The sequence below is a fragment of the Capra hircus genome, chromosome 4 (genome assembly GCF_001704415.2).
Source record: "Capra hircus breed San Clemente chromosome 4, ASM170441v1, whole genome shotgun sequence".
Classification (NCBI taxonomy): Eukaryota; Metazoa; Chordata; class Mammalia; order Artiodactyla; family Bovidae; genus Capra; species Capra hircus.
This window is the reverse complement of record NC_030811.1, coordinates 41197382-41213903: the sequence shown is the minus strand read 5'-3', so window position 1 is coordinate 41213903 and position 16522 is coordinate 41197382. Positions and strand designations below refer to the sequence as shown.

The following is a 16522-nucleotide window of genomic DNA, read 5'->3' as shown; positions in this document are numbered from 1 at the left end:
CTTCTTGATTTTGAAATGAAAGAAAAAAGAACTTTAAAATTATGGAACACAAAATTGCAGCTTACCACTCAGGCGTGTGTTATTAAATTCGGGCTGCGCGGCCTTTTCTACTCATGGTCCTGGGTCCTCCAGCTACTGAGAGCTGACTCAGACCCTCTTGCCAGAAAGCTTAGGGAAGTATTTTAAATATGTCAGGAAGGTCATTGTAGTTATCTAAGTTGTCTACTACTGTAAGAAATGTGGGGAAAAAAATGTGAACATACAGTGATTCTATATAGTCAGTCAGTTCAGTTGCACAGTCATGTCCAACTCTTTGAGACCCCACGGACTGCAGCACACTAGGCTTCCCTGTCCATCACCAACTCCCGGAGCTTGCTCAAATTCATGTCCATCAAGTTGGTGATGCCATCCAATCATCTCATCCTCTGTCATCCCCTTCTCCTACCACCTTCAATATTTCCCAGCATCAGGATCTTTTCCAATGAGTCAGCTCTTCACATCAGGTGGCCAAAGTACTGGAGTTTCAGCTTCAGTATCAGTTCTTCCAGTGAATAGTCAGGACTGATTTCCTTTAGGATGGACTGGTTGGATCTCCTTGCTGTCCAAGAGACTCTCAAGAGTCTTCTTCAATACCGCAGTTCAAAAGCATCAATTCTTCGATGCTCAGCTTTCTTTATAGTCCAGCTCTAACATCCATACATGACTACTGGAAAAACCAGAGCTTTGACTAGAAGGACCTTTGTTGGCAAAGTAATGTCTCTGCTTATTAATATGCTGTCTAGGTTGGTTGTAGCATTTCTTCCACAGAGCAAGTGTCTTTAAATTTCATGGCTGCAGCCACCATCTACAGTGGTTTTGAAAGTGAAGTCACTCAGTTGTGTCCAACTCTTTGTGACCCCATGGACTGTAGCGTACCAGATTCCTCCTTCCATGTGATCTTCCAGGCAAGAGTACTGGAGTGGGTTGCCGTTTCCTTCTCCAAGTGATTTTGAAGCCCAAGAAAACAGTGTGTCACTGTTTCCATTTGATATAAGACACTTTTATTTTGGGGAGCAAGCAGAGGAATGAGTGTACAGATATATGCACATATGTGAATTTAATCATTGTTTATTGGATGTAGATGCTTTACAATGTTGTGTTAGTTTCTGCTGCACAGCAAAGTGGACCAGCTATATGTATATATATATCCCTTATTTTTTGGATTTCCTTCCCATTTAGGTCACCACAGAGTACTTAGTAGAGGTCCCTGTGCTATACACAGGTTCTCATTAGTTATCTATTTTATATGTAGTAGTGTATATATGCCAGTCTTAGTGATTTCTTGAAACTAACCTCAAAAGTTTTATCATGTACTTGATTTTTTTTCTGTGTTTTTTCTTCAGTTTTATTTTCTAATCAATGATATCAGGGAATCTTAAGTGAAAGCACAGTTTGAGTTAAAGAAGTTTTCCTAGAACAAACTGTGAAAGGAATGGCTCTCTGGGCTGCGTGACACATGGATTTTGGGGTATCTCAAGAAAAGCTTCTTGTTGACCTTCTTCCAACTGGTAACCATGCTTTTCTTGTCTCCTCTTCCATCCAGCCCCCCACGCCGGAGTCAGCCCAGCAGAATATTATCATCAGATGGCCCTGTTAGCCGGCCAGCGCAGCCCCTATGCAGACATCATTCCCTCCGCTGCCACCGCCGGTGCAGGGGCCCTCCACATGGAGTATCTTCATGCCATGGATAGTAAGTGGCAGGGCTGTCTTCTGTAGCTCCGGGCATGGCCAAGCTAATGCATGAAAGGGAGAGGAAGGTACTAAGATGAGATGATTACCCAACTTTCCAAAGCAGAGAAGGAGGAGGCACCACCAGTATTTGGGGCTCTGGTTTGCTTGGTTTGCCAGGAAGTTCCCACAGACTTGGCCATTGAAACTTGCCAATTTGCTCACCTTATGTCAATGAACTGAAAGATGCAGGCAGTTATAATTTGGCAGATTCAAAAACACACTAGTCGGCTCTGATTGTCTTGGTAGCAGAATAAGGGAATGTGTTTGGTTAGATGAATGTGCTTTTGACCAACCGTTTCTTGATTTTATAGATTTTATGCTTTAAAAATTAACTTAAAGAGACCTATACTTGATTTCATGTTTTTCATAGGCTTATTTTTTTCTTATTTTCCTCCTATGTTTTCTTTTTTAAAAAATGTTATTTTAAGTGACTCTAGGTCTTATTTATTTAATTTATTTTTGGCTACGCTGTCTTCATTGCTCTGTGCAGGCTTTCTCTAGTTGTTGCAAACAAGGGCTACTCTTTGTTGTTGTGTGCACTCCTGCGTTTTCTTTATGTTAAAAAATTCTGTCTCACTGAGACCTCTTATATAGGAAACAGAAATCATTTCCACATCAGAAAGGGCTACTTTTAGCACCTAACAGTGGAGGAAACTGGGATCATTGGATGCACTTTAAATGACTTACTTTTGGACCCCTCAAGGCTTATGATGACCACTTTAGTGCCACTTCTTTAGACTAGAGGTACAGATTAGAACCTGTGATTATCATTTCTCAGAGCATCTAAGAGTTTTTAATCCTTTAGGTTCCCATCCATTTACTAGGCGCTAGGAAGTGAAGCCAAAGTATCATCCGAGGTATACATAATGAAACCCTTTGAATACGAAGATAATATGAGTTTGAGTAGGACATATGCTAAAGATTATGTTTGTTTCTTCTAGTGGCAGTGATTAATTTGTGCTTCTCTATCTAGAGGCTGTTTAGATTCTTCTGTGATGATGAGTGGACCTTGGTCCACTCTCTAGCAGTGGTTAACAGTTCAGCTCTCAGATTTACAATAGACAGAAGATGATTGGTCCACACAGTGTAAAACCTACGCTCTGGTCCCCTTAGTAACTTAGCTGGGTTACACAGGAACACTGCTTGGGTGGGTTTCCGTTGGGGAGTTCATTACCTCACCCAAAGTGAAAGAAATATGTTACATCTTCCGCAGGGATTTTGTGGTTCTGCTTTGTAGAAGAAAGAGTTTCCATTGCAGATTCATCATGACCACGTTTCAATTAGGGGTTGTTGAAAAAAAAAAAAAAAAGTTGAGTGTTATTATGCAAATCAGTTATTTAAAAATCTGCAAATAAAGAATTAAAATAAGAGAGACTCCTTGGAAGGTCAACCCATATTACCTTCTCTATTTGATGAGAATGTGTTTAGTCAGGCAATGGCGGTTTTTATCTAAATAAAGGATGAAGCTACCCTTTTACTTAGTAAAAACTAATTAAAGGCATTTTAATTTGCCAGAGTATATGGTAAATTGATTGTCATTAAGTAGGAATTTAGATATCCTATTATTCATCACATAAAAAGAAACCTCCTTTTTCTTTGTCAGAATCTTTCATTAGAATAGAGAAACAAAACAATTAACAGAAAGCCAGAGCGGGAAATCAGTGTTAGAACAATGAGACTGCTCAGGCTTATATTTAGGAGGAAACAGTAGAGACCCGGGCCACTTCTCTTTCAGCTGTTTTGAAACCCTTACCTTGTAGTTTAGCTGTTCCCTTCAACAGGGGATCCCAAATCACTGTCTTAAACGCTGATGACTTTCTTTGCTTGGTTGCTAGGGGGTTGGGAAGAGCATAATAAAGGGCTGGAAAGCATTTAAAAAGTACTATATCCCTGTCCTCTGAAGTAGTTGAAGTAGCATTTAGCTTAACAGGACATAAAGAGAATGTTCTTCTGTTTTATTTTTTTTAAATCATTTTATTTATTTAAGTGGCTGTGCTGAATCTTAGTTGCATCATGGCATGTGGGATTTTTTTCTTTTTTAAGTTGTATCGTGCACGATCTTTAGTTGCCTCATGCAAGCTCTTAGTTGCAGTATGTGGGATCTAGTTCCCTGACAGGGAATCAAACCCAGGCCCGTTGCATTGGGAGCGTGGAGTCTTGGTCACTGGACTCCCAGAGAGGTCCCCTGTTCTTATGTATTAAATATAAAACCTATGAGATTTTTTTCAAGGGAGAAGTGAAATGAGGTTAAATTTCTACATTGGCTCTACAGTAGTGAAAGCAGAGCCAGCCTGGGATCAAGTGGTTCATTCACTCCACTGTAACAAATCTTCAGGACTCATTGGTTGGCAGAAAAGCAGCAATAATCTGGGCTCAGATGAGCACCTGACTTTAAAATGTGCCAACAGTGGGTGTACCAGGGTTTCAGCCAGCTTCAGGTTAGAGTATTCCTACGTTGGGCATTAGAATGAACAAGCCTGTTTTATGGCTCTAATTCCACCTTTTGGGATTCTAGTGACTTTTAAAGATAGGAGAGCAAGTAATCCCTGTAGGGAATATCCTAGAGAAATCCTAAATGCTCCTGAAAACCACACTGTTTATATGGTGGAAACTGACTTAAGTAAGTGCCCATCTTGGAGAGGAAAACAGAGGAGATGGACTAACCAGGCCTTAGGGAACCACGAGCTTCCATGAAAGGCCTTGGGCTCTGTCTTCAGATGATGTGAGAGGATATAAGCCCCAGTGTTTCATAGCAAGCATCAGATGACCCCCTCATCTAGTTAGTGATTTAAATCAGGGCATCAGCTCTGTCTGGAATGTCCTGCTACTTCTAACTCTGCAAGGGATCATTGAACCTCATTGAGAATAGTTACTGTCAAGGATGATATTGAAGTTGACCAGAAGTCTGGTTTGTCCTTGGAGTCCTTTGGAAGTGGAATGCATTTCCTCACTGAAAAACTTCTTGGATGGGATTATCCTCTCATAGTGAGTAAATATGAAACATTTATGTGTAAAGCTGATGTCATAATAAAAGATACTGGTTTAGGCAATTAACTGCTGTGAACACAGTGGGACTGCTGTTTTTGTACTCACATGGCCTGAATCATGTGGGTCATGAAACTTCTAAATGAAGAAATTCAGTTTCAATGTGCCTGAAAGAAGGATTTGAGTAGGGACCACATTTGTCATTCAAATTGGTTTACCAGTTTTATATTCATGGATGGTACTAAGTTCCGGTTTATGATTTATTTTTTATTAGCTATAAAGTATGCCTATTTATCTCTATAGTAATATCTGTAAGTCTTTCATAGTCATCTATTGCATTTCGTTAAATTATCTTAAATCATTTTGGATTGTTTTCTTGTGTCAAAGCTCACCGCTGATGAAGAAAATATTCCCAATTAGTTTTCTATAGACCAGGTACCCAGACATTTTTCTATAAAGAAGTCTTACCCTCTACTACTGTTTTCTGTGTACCCCAAGTTGCCATGTCCCTGTAAGCAGATGTACCCATTCTTTGAAACAGAAACCCTGCATGCTTTCTCAAAAGTAATTATATGTGATTTGCCTCTTACCTAGTAGGATTATATTCTCATTCTGTCATTAAACTTAGTTTGCTCACTCTGTAATGTAAACGTGACCTTAGAAAAGGCAGGAGTGGACCTGTGGGCCACATTTATAGTTAGGCTCTGAAATCCAGATCTCTACCAAATTGCAGGCAAATGGGCATTTAATTTTTAACTCTTTGTGTAACAAGCATTGTGTTAAGTTGGCAGGCATTTCAGTGTGAGTTACTAACCTCTAGAACAGAACTTCATCAGTGGAATCTTCTTGAAGTCTCAAAACTCTAATAAATGCATAGAATTAATTGATTGATTAATTGATTGATCTAATAACCAGAGAGTTAAAATTGACTCATGTTATCTTATTATAATGCTTAGAGGGTCCCTCCCAACCTGCCCTTGGAAAATGGGTAAACAAACCACAGTCCCAAGCTTTTAAATGTTTCTTGGGACTTAGGCTGTTAGATATGGGGAATTTAAGGCAGGGTCCTTCAGTTTGGGCACTGCTAGGACTAGATGAATCTTCATGATGGGGGCCTGCCCTGCACATCCCCGGGTGTGCAGTAACTTCCCTACCCTCTTGATCTTTCAAGCACCCCCTGAGTTGTGATAACCCAAATATCTCCAGATGTTGTCACATGTCCCCTGGGGGCAAAATCTATTCCCACCCCTCCATCGAGAACCATTAATTTAGGATAATGTATTTATCAGTTTTTTCAGTAAAGCCATAAATAGTCTGTGATCAGATAGCTACAGAAATCATGGGGAAATGAAGGCATAACTAGCTGGATTTTTTTTTATCTTAGGGTACTTTAATTCATTTTTCCCCTTTGGCTGATTGCTTTAAAGCCATGCGTGTTGGGAGCAGGGAGGATGGGTGCGATGTGACTGTGGGAACCACTGTCTCTGTCGCTTGTGGTGAATTAATGATGAGAATATCTAAGCAGCCGTCAGATTCATAAATCAGTGGAAATGAGAGGGATAACACATAAAAGTCTTTCCCTTTTGTTTAGCAATTTATCATTTTGCCTGCACATTAATAAACAAAGCTCCCCTGAGGTAAGTCCCTGGAAGATGAATATTTCTCCCTAATTTCCTCAATTGTAGCCAGTAGATCACAAGCAGGAAGAGAAAGGTACTTGTCACCACTGGTCGCTGGCTTCTTATCCTCCAGTTCTTCCATGCGGGGTAATAGGAATAGATAACAGGTACCAAATCCAGCCACAGGTAATCAGATTCTGTTTTGTTTATATAACAGGCACCAGATTCCCCAGCCCTAGGCTGTCAGCCCGGCCGAGCCGAAAACGTACACTGTCCATATCGCCACTGTCCGATCACAGCTTTGACCTTCAGACCATGATAAGGACATCTCCCAACTCCCTGGTCACAATTCTCAATAATTCCCGCAGCAGCTCTTCAGCAAGTGGCTCCTATGGCCACTTATCTGCAAGTGCAATCAGGTATGTATTTTCCCTAAATCCATGATACGTTTCTTTAATAAAACATCACTGCTTGCCTGCACCTATGTTTGCGGTACTGACTGCCTACAAGGTAGAATTACATCAGGACACTGGGACTGACCTGAGATGGGGATCCAGGTTAAATTTCACTACAGTGGGTTCCAGAGCCAATTATTGTGCCAAAAAGACTTATTTGCAGATGTTAGTTAGCAGCCTGTAAAGAGAAATAGTAGTTCTTTGGGAATGAAGAAATCCACTCCATAGAGACAGTGAGAATGGGGATCTTTTTTCCCCTTACTAGTTATAGTTCCCGAGAGGAAAAACCGACTTCACACCTGGTTTGGGGACAATTGCAAAGACAGGACAGAAATCAAAAGACCAGATGTGAGTCTTGTCTCACAGGGTAAAGGTGTGTTTTGAGAGGAAGAAAGAAAAAGGGACAGCAGGGTGGATTTTGTTGACCATATTGAGTGGCGTGCAGGATCTTAGTTCCCCAAACAGTGATTGAACCTGTGCCCCCTGCATTGGGAGCTCAGAGTCTTAGCCACTGGACCACCAGGAAAGTCCTGACAGCAGGACTTTCGCCGGATGGCTTTTGCATCCACTCTTCGGTAGTGAATCTTGGCGGTGATTTCCGGGAGGTCTGGAGCCCCGTAGGCTGCCTGCGTGGAGGGGGTGGGTCTCCGTCAACCTCGGGTTTGCACATCGTGTCCTGCTTACCATGAGCCTGTGGAGACCGTCGTTTTGTACCTCTGGGCCTTAGGGGAGGTGTTTTAACTTTCCAGTGACTGTTGATTGTTGGAAAACCCAACAATTCCAAAACGGAATACCAAGGCGCTTTTTTTTGTCATTCTGTTTTTAAATAAATCTCTTTCAAACTTCAAAAAAAAAAAAAAAAAAAGAAAACCCTGACAGCAGGGATTTTAGTCTAAAGGCATTGATGCAACTTCCATGATGGATATACATATTAGGAAAACTCTAACAGTCCAGAAAAATGTTGGCAGTAGTCACATACAGTATTTACTGGAAATGATGAATACCGTTATTTTTTTCTGTAAGTTTCCATTACAGTTTTAATTCTTTGCTAGTTCAGTTATCAGCAGTCTCCTTCGGCAGGCACATTCAGTTCAGTTCGGTTGCTGTTGTGTCTGACTCTTTGCCACCCCATGGACTGCAGCATTACCAGGCTTCCCTATTTATCACCAGCTTCCAGAGCTTGCTGCAACTCGTCCATCGAGTCGGTGATGCCATTCAACCATCTCATCATCTGTTGTCCCCTTCTCCTGCCTTCAATCTTTCCCAGCATCAGGGTCTTTTCCATCGAGTCAGTTCTTTGCATCAGGTGACCAAAGTATTGGAGTTTCAGCTTCAGCATCAAGTGTTCAAATATTATAAATCTCCATTTTGATATGATGTCATTTTTCTGCTGCATCTGTTCTTTTAATACAGTCAAGAAAGTATGGAACCATGGAACAGAATAAATAACCCTGTTTGCATGATAGACTTGTGGTGCTGGAGAAGACTCCTGAGAGTCTCTTGAACAGCACAGAGATCAAACCAGTAAATCCGAAAGGAAATCAACCCCGGAATATTCATTGGAAGGATTGATGCTGAAGCTGAAGCTGCAATATTTCAGTCACCTGATGTGAAGAGACGACTCACTGGAAAAGACCTTGATGCTGGGAAAGATTGAAGGCAGGAGGAGAAGGGGGAGACAGAGAGTGAGATGGTTCGATAGCATCACTGACTTCTATGAATGTGAGTTTGAGCAAACTCTGGGAAATGGTGAAGGACAAGGAAGCCTGACAGGGAAGTGCTGCAGTCCAGGGGTTGCAAAGAGTCTGACTTGATTTAGTGACTGAATAACAACAACAACATGATAGCAATTGGTACCTACAGAGGGGTCCTGGGGTACTTTCAGTATTAGCTGATGTGGTCTTAAGATTCGCTTTAAAGTCAGGCAGAACCAGCTGTCCAAACCATACTCGCCTACTGGCTCAGAAGTTCCGTCTTCACATTTGTAAACTACAGACAAGATTCCCACGATAGAGGAAAGGGGTAACGTTTATTAAAGCTGGTGTGGATGGTCAGTACCTGGATGTAGACCGCTACCCAAGGGCAGAACCTCAGGAGAACCGGCCTTGATGATCTGTCCAGAAGATGAGCCACCAGGGCCTGGCCATGCTATGCTGTAATCACCCCAGTCTGGCTCTGAGGTCATCTCCAGCCATGGCCTGGCTGCTCTGCACTCCTGGCAGATTTCCCTGGGATCATGGATTGCCACTGACGATATCTCAGTCTGCTGAAATCATGTCATTATTATGTGGCTTGCCTAGAACTCATAGCAATGGGGCACACAGTGAAATTCACAGGAGTGATATTTGTTTCTTCATTTGAATTTTTATTTCGTCTTTGTTTTTCTTCCCTTGTGCTCTCTGTCCAGCTACTGTGACTTTATAAGGCCTCTAAAGGATTTAGATGAGAAAATGGTGCCAGATGGTCGTGATGCCGTCTTTAATTTGTACCCCAGCATCTTCACCAGCTTCTTAATCTCCTTCCCTTCTCTAGATAATTTAGTATCAGTCCTTAAGAAACTGCCAGTATCCTGACTTGGAATGGTCGTTGTCCCCTGCCACCAAGGAGCTACAATGGACCTGGTTATTCTCATTGGAGCTGGAAGCAGAGACCCTAATTCAGTTCCCAAGAGACCTGTTTGCAGTCAGATGGCTAGGGCCATCAGGCTCTCAGCTCACCCTTGCCTTTGGCTCTTCACTCTTGCAGCCGGACTTCTCGTTCTTCAATACACAGCCACTGTGTTAGGATAAGGCGTAGCTTTAGATGCATATAAAGTAATACAGATAACCCAAGATGAGGTCGCCTTGCCATAATAACACATTTATTAGAAGAATTACGATCGGCACCACCTGCCAGGCTTTTAGCTGGAATAACATTAGTGCTTCTCTAGCCCTGTTCCAAGTTTCACTTGGCGAAATCTGAAGACCGACTGGAGGACTCCTCAGTAAGTGGGAGGACTGGTGGATGACGGAGGGAAGCTGCATGAAGAGATATACACAGGGTAACTTTCTCAAGAGGGAACGATGCAGAAGCAAAGGTGAACTTAGAATGCAGCTCATCTCTGCTTTGTACCCAGGGGCATGGTTGGTGTGAGATGCTCTTACCGATTTCATCTCATAGCAGTTTTGGAAAGCATAGTGTTACTCTTGTTTCACGCATAAGCGCAGAGGGTCTTTGTGAGAGGACCAGCCGTCCGATCATTTGCTTTTTAATTTGCACCAGACACATTTGACTTTTACATTTGACTTGTGCGTGTTTTCTAATCTTAATCTCCTTCTCATGTGGACAGTGCATATAGTAATGGTGTCAGTTCAGTTTCTAAAGATATGTTTCAATGTGTGAAGACACGTTCAGTTTTCTAAAAAGTGTCCTTCACATGCACGTTCCAGTTCCAATGCTCTTCTCCAAGAGGCTGACAATACATGGACCTCTGTTTAAAATTCCCCTGTTGACTTGCTCATCTGGTAGTTTGCTATATGTCTCCCTCCACTGGGACACAAAGGCCAGAAGGTGTAGGACTGTGATACCTTGTTCAAGGCCACACTCCCCACACCATTACATCTGCTCCCTGTCACCTTGACAGCACTCCACAGATATTTCTGGAGTGAATAAATGAAGGAGCTCTTTAATGAGCCATTAGAATTCTAATCACCCTCCTTATTAAAAGGAACTTTCTCTGTGGTGGATGAATGATTTTTGTTGTCAGAAAGTTATAGTCTGTATGAATATAGTAATGTATCCATAAGTTGATAGATGTATAGAAATGCAGAGGGATGAATACAAAATAAAGGGCTACAAAAGCAAATGTCCATCTTCAGTTTGTATATGGTTCTTGCACGTGTGCCTGCTAAATCGCTTTAGTTGTGTCTGACTCTTTGCGACCCTATGGACTGTAGCCTACCAGGCTCCTCTGTCCATGGGATTTTCCAGGCAAGAATACTGGAGTGGGTTGCCATGCCCTTCTCCAAGGGGTCTTCCCCACCCAGGGATCAAACTCACTTCTCTTAGGTCTCCTGGCTTGGCAGGCAGTTTCTTTACAGTGGTGCCACCTGGGAAGCCCATTTGATTCTTATGTTGATGTATCTACTTAATAATTTAGACTGCGATAAAAATTCCATATAGACCACATATTTATTCATAAAAACCCATCTACATGTTAAGAAATGGTTCCTGATTATGTCTGACTTATTAAGACATTGCTAAGACAATCATTTAAAAAAATAACTCTATGCAGTTGGAAAGGATGTTGTGAAATATTGTCTCGAAAAAGATTTAAACTCACCATCACCCTGAGAAATGCCATCTAAGACTTGATGAGTCACATTTATCCAATACAGTCTGTATCCTCTGTATGGTAAAGGCCAGTTTTTATCCAGTTAATAGTGTTAAATTAGAAATAGTTTGACCTCTGCTAATACCTTCCCCTAGAAATAGAGGAAAGATTGTTCCAACTGACTCTCATCTTCCATTTTCTAGGAAACGTAAATGAAATGAAGAAGTGAGTAATCCATTCATTTCTAACCCACCAGTTGAAGCTTTCTCACTTTGGGTTTAATGGCAAATGAAGAAGGCTTCACATCCTTAGCAGTTTCAGGTCTGGCTCAGCTAGGACAGATATCTCGGTGAAAATGAGAGCTGAGTGCCCAGAAGTGCGGCCTCACAAATGAGTGTGTGTTTTCTGTGGCTGGTACTGCCCAGCTCTGCCTGGTGACCAGAGGACGGAAGCATCAGCCCTGCTGGAGGCCCTGGAGTAAGGATGCAGTTGGCAGCTCCAGTGCCATTTCCGGAGCAGAGGAGGAACCAGTGCAGCTTGACACTGCATTGTTACCTGCGATGAGTCAACTCATTTGTGTCTGAGAAACAACTCGAAATGAGTTGGGTGGGAAACACTGAAGAATAGATGAATGAATCCAGAGCCAAATAACCAAACTCCTAAAATTCTGATTGTATCTTTTAAAAATTATGAGACAACGTTCTCTTCCCCCAGAATCAGTGAAAATAATAAATCCTGACTAAAAAGGATACTTTGCATTTATTCCCAGATGTGACCATTGGTTTTAGGTAGTGCTTCATTTAATCTACTACTCACTTATTCCCCAAATATTTTACTGCAGTTTCAGCTGTGTGCTGGTCACTGTGCTGGGCATGAGGGCTGCATAGGTGAATGAGAGACATGATCCCTGTCCTCATGGAACTCATGGAAGAGAAAGGCTTCCAGTCAGATACAAAGAGGATGTTTGGAGACTACCAGCAGCCTAGGTTGCAGATGAGGCAAAGCACAAGGTTGGAGGTGGGCAGGGCCAGGTGGTGTATAGTGGTGGACTGTTGATCCAAGGCCTATAGCAAGGCTTGGGGCCCAGCGAGGGTGTGTTGTTTTAGAGACCAGGGAGCTCAGGGAAGTTTGTGGACTGAATCAAAGGCCAAACCTGCCAGGACTCACTGTGGATATCCTATTCTGTTTCCCTTCTTTCTCTCTTAAAAATCCTCCAGTGGGACAACATGACTAAAGGGATTGGTAGGAAATGCTATTTATAATAGGAATATAATCATGTCTGGTGATGTTTTTTAAAAATCGATGCTGTTTTTCTAACTATGTCTGCATGACTGGCCAGTTACATGATTTGGGTTGTTGTTGTTGTGCTTGTGTTCAGTCATGTCTGACTCTTTGTGACCATTTACCATTAACTTCATGGTAAATGAAGTTAATTTACCATGTTAGTTTCAAGTATACAGCAAACTGATTCAGTTACATAGATGTGTGTGTGTGGGTGTGTGGGTGTGGGTGTGCGCACGCGTGTGTATATGTATTCTTTTTCAGATATTTTTCCATTATGGATTATTATAAGATATTGAGTATAGGTCACTGTGCTACATATTAAGTACTTGTTGTTTATCCATTTTATATATAGTTCAGTTCAGTTCAGTCACTCAGTCGTGTCCGACTCTTTGCAACCCCATGAATCGCAGCACGCCAGGTCCCCCTGTCCATCACCAGCTCCCGGAGTTCACTCAGACTCACATCCATCGAGTCAGTGATGCCATCCAGCCATCTCATCCTCTGTCGTCCCCTTCTCCTCCTGCCTCCAATCCCTCCCAGCATCAAAGTCTTTTCCAATGAGTCATCTCTTCACATGAGGTGGCCAAAGTACTGGAGTTTCAGCTTTGGCATCATTCCTTCCAAAGAAATCCCAGGGCTGATCTCCTTCAGAATGGACTGGTTGGATCTCCTTGCAGTCCAAGGGACTCTCAAGAGTCTTCTCCAACACCACAGTTCAGAAGCATCAATTCTTTAGCGCTCAGCCTTCTTCACAGTCCAACTCTCACATCCATACATGACCACTAGAAAAACCATAGCCTTGACTAGATGGACCTTAGTCGGCAAAGTAATGTCTCTGCTTTTGAATATGCTATCTAGGTTGGTCATAACTTTTCTTCCAAAGAGTAAGCGTCTTTTAATTTCATGGCTGCAATCACCATCTGCAGTGATTTTGGAGCCCCAAAAAATAAAGTCTGACACTGTTTCCACTGTTTCCCCATCTATTTCCCATGAAGTGATGGAACCAGATGCCATGATCTTCGTTTTCTGAATGTTGAGTTTTAAACCAACTTTTTCACTCTCCTCTTTCACTTTCATCAAGAGGCTTTTTAGTTCCTCTTCACTTTCTGCCATAAAGGTGGTGTCATCTGCATATAAGAGGTTATTGATATTTCTCCTGGCGATCTTGATTCCAGCTTGTGTTTCTTCCAGTCCAGCGTTTCTCATGATATACTCTGCATATAAGTTAAACAAGCAGGGTGACAATATACAGCCTTGACGTACTCCTTTTCCTATTTGGAACCAGTCTGAGTAGTGTGCATATATTAATCCCAAGCCTTCTAATTTATTCCTTCCAGTCCTGCTTTCCCCTTTGGTAACCATAACTTTGTTTTCCATGTCTATGAGTCTGTTTCTTTTTGTAAATAAGTTTATTTGTGTGTTTTTAGATTCCACATTTAAAAGATATCATATGATATTTGTCTTTCTCTGTGTTACTTCACTTACCACAATCGTCTCTAGGTCCATCCATGTTGCCGCAAATGGCATTATTTCATTCTCTTATGGCTGAGGAATATTCCATTGTGTATATATACCGCATCTTTATCCATTCCTCTGTCAATGGACGTTTAGACTGCAGCATGAAGTTTCTTAATCCCAGTGCCCAATCTGAAGAAATGCATTATAAAAGCATCACATGAGTTTCTTATAAGTATCTTTAAAAATTTCATATCTGAACAAAACTGACCAAATAGGGCAGTAGAAAAAAATGTGTTTATAGGTTGCTAGCATTGATTTTACTTTAAAAACATTTCCTAAGAATCTATCAGTTCAGTTCAGTCACTCAGTTGTGTCTGACTCTTTGCGAATAGTTGCCACATATTCGTCATTCCTCCTCACTTTGGGTAAGAGAGGGTGCCTCTGTGACTCGGGCTCTCCTGTGACCACCGGTGTCAGGATTCCGCAGTGGTTCTCACATCAACCTCAGGGCAGCCTGGCTCCATGCTGAGTTCTTCAGGTCAGGGAGGGCTTCTAGAGATGAACCTGGAAACTGATGATGAGCCTTTCTGTTGAAGCCAATGTAGATAAAATGCGTGGAGTATTAATCACTCTGTCCTGGGCAACACCCTACACCCTGATCCCACATTAACACAGAAAACCTGTGGTATGGAGACTCAATGGAAGATGTTCCATGCAGCTCTAAGGAAAACCTATGTATTTTTTTTTAGGGAATGGGTAGATGCCATGTGGACTCAAGTCATTAAACAGTAAGATAGAAACTTTGACCTGTAAGCATGACATGGCTGGGTGATCCAACCTCTTGCCATCTTTCTTATAATTCCAAGTTTTTAAAATTCACTTTTACTTAGAAACAGGTCTTTTAAATATTGTAATCAGCTCTATTTACTCTCCTAGTATAAAAGACTACAGCAGAACACGTCCCCTAATGTGTGTTAATCACTCAGTCGTGTCCAACTCTTCGTGACCTCATGGACTGTAGCCCACCAGGCTCCTCTGCCCATGGAATTCTCCAGACAAGAATACTGGCGTGAGTTGCCATTCCCTTCTCCAGGGATTTTCCTGACCCAGAGATCAAACCTGAGTTTCCTGCATTGCAGGCAGATTCTTTACCATCTGAGCCACTCAGCTTTGTTCATTGTACTATTATTAATTTATCCAGCCCATCCCTGTCCTCTTCAGTTCAGTTCAGTCACTCAGTCTTGTCTGGCTCTTTGCAACCCCGTGGACTGCAGCATGCCAGACTTCCCTGTCTATCACCAATTCCTGGAGCCTGCTCAAACTCATGTCCATAGAGTTGGTGATGCTATCCAACCACCTCATCCTCTGTCGTCTCCTTCTCCTCTCCTCTTTAGTCTTTCCCAGCATCAGGGTCTTTTTCAGTTAGTCAGTTCTTCGTATCAGGTGGCCAAATTATTGGAGCTTCAGCTTCAACATCAGTCCTTCCAATGAATATTCAGGACTGATTTCCTTCAGGATTGACGGATTTGATCTCCTTGCAGTCCAAGGGCCCCTCAAGAATCTTCTCCAACACCACAGTTCAAAAGCATCAATTCTTCGGCACTCAGCTTTCTTTATAGTCCAACTCTCACATCCAAACATGACTACTGGAAAAACCATAGCTTTGACTAGACAGACCTTTGTCAGCAAATAATGTCTTTGCTTTTTAATATGCTGTCTAGGTTGGTCATAGCTTTTCTTCCAAGGAGCAAGTACCTTTTAATTTCATGGCTGCAATCACCATCTGCAGTGATTTTGGAGCCCCCCCAAAATAAAGTCTGTCACTGTTTCCATTGTTTCCCCATCTATTTGCCCTGAAGTGATGGGACTGGATGCCATGATCTTAATTTTTTCATCCTCCACTATATGTAGAATTCTTGAAGTGTTTCTAAAATACATTATGGATTTGTCTCATATGCTATTTTATTATTATAATTTTAAAAATTATTTATTTACTTATTTATTTTATAGTAGGTCCTTGTTGGTTATTTGTTTTAAATATAACAATATGTACATGTCAGTCCTAAACTTGCATACTATTTTAACCATTTTTAATATATTTGATTTGAATATTAATAACTTTGAAATACTTGTATGTATAGTAGGGTTGGATACATCTTAACAAATGATCTTCTACAATATGAACTTTTAGTGTCTCCCACTTATATGTTATTTCTATAATTTATTATCAATTTACAGATAGATCAGAGGAGTTCTGTACAAATGTTGACTCACATCGCTTCCTTGGTGTGAAAAGAAAAATATTTTTTGTGAAAGTCAAGCATCTGTTTGGATTTCAAAGTTATATATATATCAATTATAATAATTAATATGTAACTTTCCAGTTACAAGTAATTATTTTATTCTTTGGCTATGGGGGTCTGTAAAAAGTACTCAGCTAAAACTTATTGAATTAGTGATAAGGGAATGGATTTTATGGTATTTATTAAAAAATTTTTAAATTGAAGTATAGTTGATTTATGCTGCTAAGTCGCTTCAGTCGTGTCCGACTCTGTGCGACCCCATAGACAGCAGCCCACCAGGCTCCCCCGTCCCTGGGATTCTTCAGGCAAGAACACTGGAGTGGGTTGCTATTTCCT

The 16522-nt window shown here is 41.5% G+C and overlaps 1 protein-coding gene across 1 annotated transcript in view; it reads left to right on the top strand.

The window, feature by feature from the left end:
- GLI3 (GLI family zinc finger 3) overlaps positions 1-16522 on the top strand; it is a 314645-nt gene that overhangs the window by 210914 nt on the left and 87209 nt on the right. Inside the window, exons 6-7 of the mRNA XM_018046999.1 lie at positions 1583-1729; positions 6592-6793. Of these exons, the coding sequence (XP_017902488.1) occupies positions 1583-1729; positions 6592-6793 (349 nt within the window). The remainder of the gene's footprint in view (positions 1-1582; positions 1730-6591; positions 6794-16522) is intronic.